This window comes from Nasonia vitripennis, chromosome 3 (assembly GCF_009193385.2).
Source record: "Nasonia vitripennis strain AsymCx chromosome 3, Nvit_psr_1.1, whole genome shotgun sequence".
NCBI classification, from domain to species: domain Eukaryota; kingdom Metazoa; phylum Arthropoda; class Insecta; order Hymenoptera; family Pteromalidae; genus Nasonia; species Nasonia vitripennis.
Genome location: NC_045759.1, coordinates 20,994,476 through 21,003,647, shown reverse-complemented (window position 1 = coordinate 21,003,647; position 9,172 = coordinate 20,994,476). Strand labels below are relative to the sequence as shown.

Here is a 9,172-nt window from a genome sequence, read left to right as displayed (position 1 = left end):
TATATATACGCACACTATACACTTTTTCCAAGCCATCGCGAAGAATCGAGCAGAGCCCAGCATACAACGTGCAGCCGCTTTCGCGCATACATATATCTCTGCCGTTCGCTCTCTGGTCGGAGGCAGAGGCGAAAAAAGCAGCAGCCAAGCGACGACGAGATACAAGCTCTGTCCTGACCCATACGCTCTGGTACGTACGTACCTCTATTTCTCTCGCGCAGCATGAGAGCGATTTGTCTCCTCCTCCAAGACGACGCTAAACTTGATCGCATCAGCATCACCGGGCAGGTGCACGCGCTCTTGAATATATACTTCCGCAACAAGCTGTTTCTCCGCGCGCGGCCTCGTGCTCGGAATTCTCGTAGACTGACCGGCTGCAATGCTCTTCTAGTATACTCGAGTTTTTTGCTCTGCGATTATTCCGGACGTATGCGCGAAAAAGGTATTTCGTTTGATTTTCTTGAACGAGTGTATAAGGTGTGCCATCGGAGAGTGAGAGAGAGAGAGAGAGAAACGGTTAGGTGCTATGGGATGAGTACCTATAGGTCGGCGGCGTCGACGGGGCTGCATGCGGGCGCACACGAGGTTCCGCTTCCTGCACGATCGACGTAAACAATAACGAGGGTTTTTTTTTTGCTTCGTATAAGACAAATATGCGCTTTTTAAAAAGCTCGAGATGATGTTCAACAGTCGGTTGTTTTTCTTTTCCGGTGCAAAGCCGACTCACGTGTGCTTGCAATTCATTCGGCTCTGCGGCGGTTTCGTAAGAGCTGCGCTTCGCGAACTCGTTTTTTCGGGGGAGGAGAGTTCTTACAATCAGTTCTCGGGTTGTATACCTACATGACTTGGTACAACAGAGAGAGCTGTGGGATTCGCAAACTTAAAAAAAAATTTTTTTTTTGTAAATTTTCACCTGATTGTTTTTTGATTGACAAGCATTAATCAATATTTGCTTCATTTTCTGATGAAAGTTGCTTATTTATTTACACTTCTTTTTTTACAAGTTTTATTGCTTTGTTTCATCATGTCATGTCATCAATGTGCAGCATCCAATAAAATAATTTCTTATGCAAGAACATTGCACCTAAACTAATCAACTGTCATCAGTTTACATCAAGTTGAATTGTACATAAAATAAATTGTTTGCTCCCCAGAATAATGACAATAGATTGAATCGTATCTTGATAACACTTTATCGTGATTTTTATCTGATCAATTGACAATGAATTCAAATTATTTTTTATTTTTAGGATAACTCCTAGAAATGGAGTTTGGAGTAGGAGGTGATATCGCTCAGATATCAGCAGAGCTTGCTCGGCTGGTGGAGCTGATGATGTCCCCAAATGTCTCTCAGCAGCAGCGTGTTGAAGTTCTCAATGCTTGTGAGCGCTTTAAGGAATCTTCTCCACTCTGCGCTCAGTGCGGTCTATTCCTTGCACAGAAGGCATCGAATAGAAGCTCAATCGTTAGGCATTTTGGCCTCCAGCTAATGGAGCATTGTGTGAAATATCGGTGGACACAGATGTCCCAAACTGAAAAAGTTTTCATCAAAGAAAATGCAATGAAGCTTCTACAAGAAGGGACTGAGCCACTGCTACAGGAAGAAAATCACATCAAAGATGCTTTATCTCGCATTGTTGTGGAGATGATCAAAAGGGAGTGGCCTCAACAATGGCCCCAATTGCTTGGAGAGCTCAGCCAGGCATGTACCAGAGGAGAGACCCAGACAGAACTTGTACTATTGGTGTTTCTGCGATTGGTAGAGGATGTTGCCATTTTAGAAACTCTTGAATCAAATCAACGAAGAAAAGATATTTATCAAGCCCTAGTGACTAATATGACGGAAATTTTTGCCTTTTTCTTGAGACTGATGGAGCAACATTTTGCCGAATTTCAAAAACAAAGCACATTAGGTAGAACGACTGAGGCAGCTGCACATGGCAGAGTAGTACAGGTAAGTTATGAGATGAGCTTGATTGAACTGAATAAGAAAAATAAATGTTGAAATCAACCTTTCTTACCATCTTTGCAGGTAGTACTTTTAACACTATCTGGATTTGTGGAATGGGTTCCCATAAATCACATCATGGCAGACAAAGGCCGCCTCTTGCAAATCTTGTGCATTTTACTGAGTCACCCAACATTTCGGTGTCCTTCAGCCGAGTGTCTGCAGCAGGTCGTGAACAGAAAGGGTAAAATCGAAGACAGAAAGCAGCTGATGATTCTCTTTACGGAAGAAGCATTGGGTTACATGTACGCCGCTGCAACAGCCGCACCCCCAACTGGACCAAGTGATTTGCAAGAGAACCATTACTTGTTCTTGAAGAAGCTTGTCCAAGTTTTGAATGGTGCATACTATTAGACTTTGAAACAGTCATAGGATAAATTTCAAGGGTCTTCTAATAATTTTGTTTACAATGTCTATAATTTTTGTCCAGGTATGGCGACTCAGCTTTGCTCTTTATGGAGTAAGGATGATGCTAATGGCGTCCGTCCAGTGCATTTTGGCCTTTTTCTCGACGCGGTCCTCACTTTTACCATGCACTCCAGTTTGACCCTTGTACAGTTGGCAAACACAGTTTGGATCATGTTCTTCAAACACGAATATATCAAGACTGACTCTCTCGTATTGAGCTACGTACCCAAATACGTGGAATACAGCGGTCCAAAAATCGTGAAGGTACTCTCGATACTAAACTATAAATGAATACACTAGTTATTTACAAGATTAATAATGATAATAATGAATGCATGTTAATCCCAGGTCTCATTTCCTAATAAGCGTCATGCAAACGGCATGGCCTCGTACTTTGTGGATTACGATACAGAGGAAGAATTCAGGATGTTCTTCCACCGCCTACGCATGGATCTCCTCGAAGGTTTTCGTAATGCTACAATGGTCGCGCCTCTTGTGACTTTCGCTTATGTGCAACAGTGGCTGACCGTCAAAATTCGTAAGGGATCGGAAAACCTGGCCTACAAGAGCGATCCTCTTGATCCGGAGTTCCTAGAATGGGAGGCATTGGCTCTGGCCCTTGACTCGGTGATGGCGCGGATCCTTCTGGTGAGTGAACGCCCCAATGTGCAGACGGGATTGCAGTTGCTCGAGCTCTGCCTGGGCTACTCACCTCAGGACCCCTGGATCTTGTCGGCTTTACTATCGTGCATCAGTGCGTTGTTCGTATTTATGTCGATGTCAACGGGATCGATGGCGATGCCTGGCGTTGCCATACTACCCCGAGTGCTCGAAAAGATTTTTGCCGCGCTTGTCTTCAACGGGCCAGGTGAAACCAAGGAAAACAGATCCAAGGCTTCGAAAAACGTTCGGCGGCATGCTGCAAGTCTCATGGTCAAGATAGGCTTGAAATACCCGTTGCTACTGCTGCCAGTCTTTGAGCAAATTCATTCAACTGTGAAGAACCTGGTGAGGGAGCCCAGCCAAGTCTCGAGGATGGAGAGTCTCGCGTTGTACGAGGCACTGCTGCTCATATCCAATCACTTTTGCGATTACGAAAGACAAACCAGATTTGTTGCCGAGGTAAGCCTATTTTCACAAATTAAAAATTTACACGATTTAGAAAATCGGAATAAGATCCATGTTTTGTACAGATTATAGGCGATACCTCGACCCGGTTCATAGCGATAGGAGCCCAAGCCTTCAAGAATCCTGTCGACTTGGTACATTTCCTCGGCCTGGATCGACCAACTCTCGAAAACAATCGGGATGAGCGCACAGGGAGCAATCGTTCGGATCTCATGTACTGCATTAACACAGTGTTGAGCGTGGTGAAGCGTTGCGCAATACCAGAGGATCCAGATCGGGCAGCCAGAGGTGGTTTCGTCGCCGCTCTGAGCGAAAGTGGTAACCCGATCTATCGAAATCCCGCCACCCCTCACATCGTACCTGTGCTACCGCCTCTTTTCGATCTGCTTCGAACCATGAATGCGCTATTTACTCCCGCGGCACTTGGACTTTTATCAGAGGTAAGATACTAAGAATTTTATTTCAACTACCAAGTCAATAGACTTACCGACAATTTGTAACCTTTTATTTCAATTTCCCAGGGATATAGAAACGTTCACGGAATCATAGAGTCGGAGAAAGCCAATCTTTTGGGTCTGCACACGTCTAACAACGGCGAAAATAGCGCAGACTCAGAGCTCCAGTCCGCTCCCCTTGCTAGGATGCAATCCTTCCTCACAACTATTCATGACAATTGTTATCACATGCTCGGCAGTGGTTGTCACACGATCGGTCGAGATCTATATCAGTTACCTGGATTGGCTGCTGCGCTATTGAATTCCGTTTTTTCCAATATGGAGGTAACGAAGTCATGTTCAAATCGACCTGTTCTTAAACGAGTGCGAAATTTTTTAAACATAAATTCTATTGTAAATATATTTTTATTTGCAGCTTATTCCAGATCATAGACTACGCCCCATTATTCGTGTTTTTATGAAGCCATTTATATACTCGTGTCCATCAGCATTTTACGAAACGGTCCTTGTTCCTGTACTGGCACATGTATCGACTCACAGTAAGTGTATAAAATATTTCTTCAAGTCTTTGAATATCTTGCAAATGTTCATACATCTTGCTGAAAATCAAAAACAATCGAACTAAATTTCACTCCAGTTATTTTTGTAATACAGTCCAATTAAAATTTTCAGTGTACCAGAGATTGAGTGCCAAGTGGCAGCATATGACTCGTCTATACGAGGCCGGGAGCCTCGACGACGATAACACAGACGCCCAGGAGGTGATCGACGACATGCTCAACAGGAATCTGACGCGCGACTTTGTAGACGTGCTCAAGGTTGCTCTTGTCGGTGGAGCAGCGACCGACGCGTCACCACAAGATTCAATGGAACAGGACAGCGGTGGAATGGCTGTCGACTCTCCACCAGCCAGAGGCAGCAACAGCATCGTCGCTGAGGTTGTCAGCGAACTTGGTGCCTTCATACTAAGGCACCCTTCAACCTGTCACAGTGTTGTGCTCTGTATATTAGGGTATGTGCAAGTAACATATTTCAAAATTTTTTTATCGCTCAATAATTAAAATTCAACGCCATTTAAAAAATTGTTTTCTGTACTCTAGTGCACTATCGTGGAACGATTCAAATGCAAGCCTGAGAGCGACAATGCTGACCGGCCCAGTGGTACGAGCACTAGCTGCTGACGGCATCTTGACCCCGGCAATGGCAGCACACATCATGGTGGCCATTCTCCAGGGTCTGCAATTACATGGGCAACATGAGGCTAACCAAGGATCGCTTATCACTCTTGGCGCTCAAGTCTACGAGTGTCTCAGACCCAAGTTCCCGAATATCATCGAGGTCATGCAGCAGATACCCGGTGTCAATCCAGCCGATCTGCAGCGTTTCGATGAAAAGATGTCGGCCGTTGTCACTACCAAAGGTAACAAGGTCGAAAAAGGCAAAAAGGATCTGTTCAAAAAGATTACCAACCAGGTAGGTTTTTTTTTCAGTGTGTCGTCATTAATTCACAAGTAGAAATCTCCATTTCTCTTTAGTAAAAATATGCTTACCTAACTTGTATTCTATATTTCGTCAACAGCTGATTGGTAGAAATATTGGACAACTATTTCGTAAGGAGGTAAAAATTGCCAATCTTCCTCGACTCGAGGTTTCAAGCAAGGAAGTCGCACGCGTGGACGATCTCTCGAAAAACTCTCATGATACGGGATTAACGGCATTGTTTGCCGGACCCACGTAGCAAACGATTGCAAGCCGTAGCATTAAAAATTGGCACAGCTGGATAAGTGATAACAAATTACTGTAGAACTATTCAGATTCGAGATGTGAGGAATAAGGATGTGTGCTGGATAAAGTGAAAATTATCAAGTGTATCACAAGATTTTCTTTAGCCGATTCTTATTCCGTCGAAATTATTGTTGGGTAGGACCGTGGCGAATGAGACTTGGTTAGTTTTATAAGTAAATTTCATATTAGGTCTGTTCAAATCCTTTTCTGCTTTGTTGATTGATTTTATTGTTATCCTTTTTGGTCAATCGGATTCTCACGCGTTCATCGTGACAATGGATCGAGATGAGCATAATTTTAATCTAGTTTTTTTTTTTTTAATATTATTCTTGTTTGTATGAATGAAATGAGCGTGTGAATATTGTGCATTTTGATGGATTAATACACTATTTGCATTAATCGTAAATAATCCATATGTTAAACAAGTGCATCAAGTCAAGTTAGTTACATTGCATAAATGTAAATTGCTATTTACTACAGCACAATGAAAGCAAGAAATCGCAAGTTTATTTATTTGCAGAATTGATGAAAAATTTAATTACTTGGCAGATATGCCTTGAACTTCTAAAACATTGTTCGAAAAATGTTTAATTCAACTTCGGTTGATTAATGTAAGAGCTCAAGTTTTCTACGAATGTGATTTATTAAAGATGGTAACAAGTCATTCCTAAATATTGAAGCGCTTTTAATGCATTTACGCACCGCTATAAATGTGTATTGCTGTCATTGAACTAAAAATTTGTTTACTACGTTTCAAAATTTTATGCAATTAAAGATCTACTTTTAAATTGTTTAATTTAATTTTAAGATTAACTAGAACATCTTGAAAAAGTTATCTTTACGCAAATTCTAAAATCTAATGATTAGCAACAACGTAACTTGACAATGAATCACAGTCTTCAACTCGTACAGTAAATTTATAACACGAATCTAGAATTTTATTTTATTTTTTTTTATTTTACAACAGATTGCTATTTTTTGTTTTTTTTTTTAGTTAAAAAAGGCGTGCGAGGCTATTGTCTGCTTTATATTGAACCTACAACAAAGCCAAATATGAATTAAAACACCTTCTCGATAGAAATCGTTAAGCCGACTGAATGGCCTTGCCCCTTGCTTCCATGTAAGCAATTAAATCTAGTAATTTGTTACTTTATGCTGCCAATGACATCACCGAGTTTTTGTATACATCAGCTTTCAAAGTTGCTATAACTTGTATATACTGTATTGTAATAAATAAATGCATTGACAATATCCTCTACAAATATTAATTTTCCATACCTTTCAGTATCAGTAAATCGAATCGCAGATTCTAGCGCTTTACCTTCCGCTCACAGCGACGAGCATCGATATGTAACCAGTCGTCGATTTTACAATCTGCGAATCGGAGCATACAGAATTCGAACGATAAACAAAGAATCAATTAACGTACGGAGCAGTAAGTGGCCAGAGACAAGGGCATAATCCTCCCGGCTCTTATCTGTCGAGGAGTCTTGGCCGCGAGCATCATGGGCAGGAGGCAGCGCACCTTGTTCCAGGGCAGCGCGCACCACCTACAGCTATAAATCTTGAAGAAGATCTCGGAACTCTACAGGAGACAAGATCGATGCTAGTCGTATCAAAGTCAGTGTATAAAGTATATGACGAGGATTAACACTTACACGAGACGTGAGACTTTCGCTGACGAAACAGTCGACGAACGTGTGCAGCAAGAGGTAAAAAACGGTCCCACTGAGCGTGAGGATCTGAAAAGGACTTGGCTTTTCACCAGCGCCGTTCAGCGTCTGCGAAATGATTCCAATTCGAATTGGGACTGATACAAGGACGTTATCTCGTCGTTGTTCTCACCCTCAAAACCTGAACTCCCATGCAGCAAACCATGACGGTCACGAGCAATATCTGCGCCGCGATCAAGAACTCGAACGACTTCTCCAGCGTCGCGACCATCCTGCAAAACCACGTGTAACGCATACTCGTGTGCGTGATGTGCGAAAAATCACTCACCTGTTGAGATGCACGTGTCTCTCGACGAAGCTGCCCAGCAAGCTCCAATCGACGCCTTCCTTGGCATCATCCTTCCCCATCAAATTCTCGATCTGCAGGCCCAGGATCTCGAACTGGCCGCTCACGTGGAACATCAAGGCGCAAAAGTAGTCGTCGGGAATGGCCACAGTCATGCCCACGAAGAAAGCGGCCGTCAACTGCACCAGGTTCGTCAACTCGAAGGCTGGACTTTCGTAGTAGTCGTAAGGGTAGTAGGACTGCACGAGGAGAGCCCGATTGCCGTAGCTGGCGTAGTCGGTCACGTTGTTGACGATGCGGACGTGGAAGCCTAGCGTCGGCAGGATGATGAATCCCACGCAACAAATCGTCATCAGGCTGTAGTCCGCGATGGTGATCAATCGGCCTTTAGAGGCCTCTCGGCGCATCGTCAGCTCTTCCCATTCGGACTTTGGCCGGAGGTAGTCCTGCAGGACCGATTCGATCACCGGCTGCAAGACTTATGTATGCGCGAGATATCGTAATGTTTCAGTACGACTCGTCGTCATTACTTACTCGTTTTACTGCGCCAGATGAAGAAGAGCTTGATGCAGGAGGTGAAGGCTGGACAGCTGGTCATGAGGTTGTCGATGGCCAGTGGTAGCTGCTCGATTATCAACGCGAGGGCCCACATCTGCGGCAAGAATAGGCCGCCGAAAATCACGAGTACCATCAGCGGTATCCTCGAGACTGTGAGCAAGGATTTCGAGCTTTCGTCCTGGTCGGCCGGCCATATGCCCAACAGTCGGAGACTGACGCGGTTGATGCCCAGTGCCCAGTCGAATTCTTAAATTTCGTTCAATCTTGTAGAAATCTCGACAAAGTGTAAAATCGAACGAGCTCACCTTGCGACCGATACTTTTCTAAGGATTCCATCGCATCTCACGGCACGAGGCTCGATATGTCCAGAATATAATATCAAATCAGACCATCATGGTAACTATAAGCCTTATACGATATCAGCGAGAAGTCACAAAACTAGTCGCGACGTGAGAAAAGTGTAGGCATCGGGGGTCGATACGCGCAGGCAATAATGCTTACAGGTTTTTGCATAATTGATCGCCAATTTTTTTCTCCCCATCCATTATACTGCTGCTACGCGACAGTTATAGCTTTGTAGCTTAGTTCGACGCGGCATTGCGCGGATGAAGTATATAAGTGCTATAAGTGAGAGAAGAAAGTTTTTTTCACTTTGTACCTCGGCGTGATAATTCTTCTACCGATTCGTACTGCTGCTATGCGAGAAAGTTTTTTGCGAGCTATAAGCCGTCTAGGTAAAAGTTTGTCTCGTCGTTGCTGCGTCCAGAGAAAATATCAAGAATTCAAGAATTACATCGAGAGGTATTTATAT

The 9,172-nt window shown here is 43.5% G+C and overlaps 2 protein-coding genes across 4 annotated transcripts; one reads left to right on the top strand and one right to left on the bottom strand.

Moving 5' to 3' along the window:
• The first annotated feature begins 47 nt into the window (after nt 1–47).
• Nucleotides 48–7,035, top strand: LOC100115945 (exportin-5). 2 transcript variants are annotated; one of them, XM_031927793.2, is made up of 11 exons: nt 48–190; nt 1,251–1,954; nt 2,033–2,348; nt 2,439–2,680; nt 2,765–3,538; nt 3,610–3,984; nt 4,066–4,323; nt 4,415–4,538; nt 4,672–5,011; nt 5,100–5,472; nt 5,579–7,035. In XM_031927793.2, exons 2-11 carry the CDS (start codon nt 1,265–1,267, stop codon nt 5,735–5,737), a joined length of 3,651 nt encoding a protein of 1,216 aa, XP_031783653.1. In that variant the 5' UTR covers nt 48–190; nt 1,251–1,264; the 3' UTR covers nt 5,738–7,035. The 2 variants fall into 2 exon arrangements, with proteins under 2 accessions (XP_031783653.1, XP_008203379.1); XM_008205157.4 differs by lacking the exon at nt 48–190 and adding an exon at nt 216–442 and having other exon boundaries at nt 5,579–5,834.
• Or37 (odorant receptor 37) lies at nt 6,733–9,092 on the bottom strand. Of its 2 annotated transcripts, XM_031927205.2 has the most exons (8): nt 8,667–9,092; nt 8,338–8,607; nt 7,786–8,281; nt 7,630–7,729; nt 7,443–7,565; nt 7,214–7,369; nt 7,063–7,158; nt 6,733–6,993 (listed from the first exon to the last, which is right to left on the bottom strand). In XM_031927205.2, the coding sequence occupies exons 1-7, from the start codon at nt 8,695–8,697 to the stop codon at nt 7,102–7,104; spliced, it is 1,233 nt and encodes a 410-aa protein (XP_031783065.1). In that variant the 5' UTR covers nt 8,698–9,092; the 3' UTR covers nt 6,733–6,993; nt 7,063–7,101. The 2 variants fall into 2 exon arrangements, with proteins under 2 accessions (XP_031783065.1, NP_001177488.1); NM_001190559.1 differs by lacking the exon at nt 6,733–6,993 and having other exon boundaries at nt 7,102–7,158; nt 8,667–8,697.
• Between the last annotated feature and the right edge of the window lie 80 nt (nt 9,093–9,172).

What these genes read in the sequence shown, in the direction of transcription:
- LOC100115945 (XM_031927793.2), top strand. Translation starts at nt 1,265, where the DNA reads ATGGAGTTTGGAGTAGGAGGTGATATCGCTCAGATATCAGCAGAGCTT. An exon ending in CACATGGCAGAGTAGTACAG is followed by an intron (nt 1,955 to 2,032) that starts GTAAGTTATGAG and finishes CCATCTTTGCAG; the next exon opens with GTAGTACTTTTAACACTATC. An exon ending in GCTTGTCCAAGTTTTGAATG is followed by an intron (nt 2,349 to 2,438) that starts GTGCATACTATT and finishes ATTTTTGTCCAG; the next exon opens with GTATGGCGACTCAGCTTTGC.
- Or37 (XM_031927205.2), bottom strand. Translation starts at nt 8,697, where the DNA reads ATGGAATCCTTAGAAAAGTATCGGTCGCAAG. An exon ending in AGACACGTGCATCTCAACAG is followed by an intron (nt 7,730 to 7,785) that starts GTGAGTGATTTT and finishes GTGGTTTTGCAG; the next exon opens with GATGGTCGCGACGCTGGAGA. An exon ending in CTCTGGCCACTTACTGCTCC is followed by an intron (nt 7,159 to 7,213) that starts GTACGTTAATTG and finishes TCCGATTCGCAG; the next exon opens with ATTGTAAAATCGACGACTGG.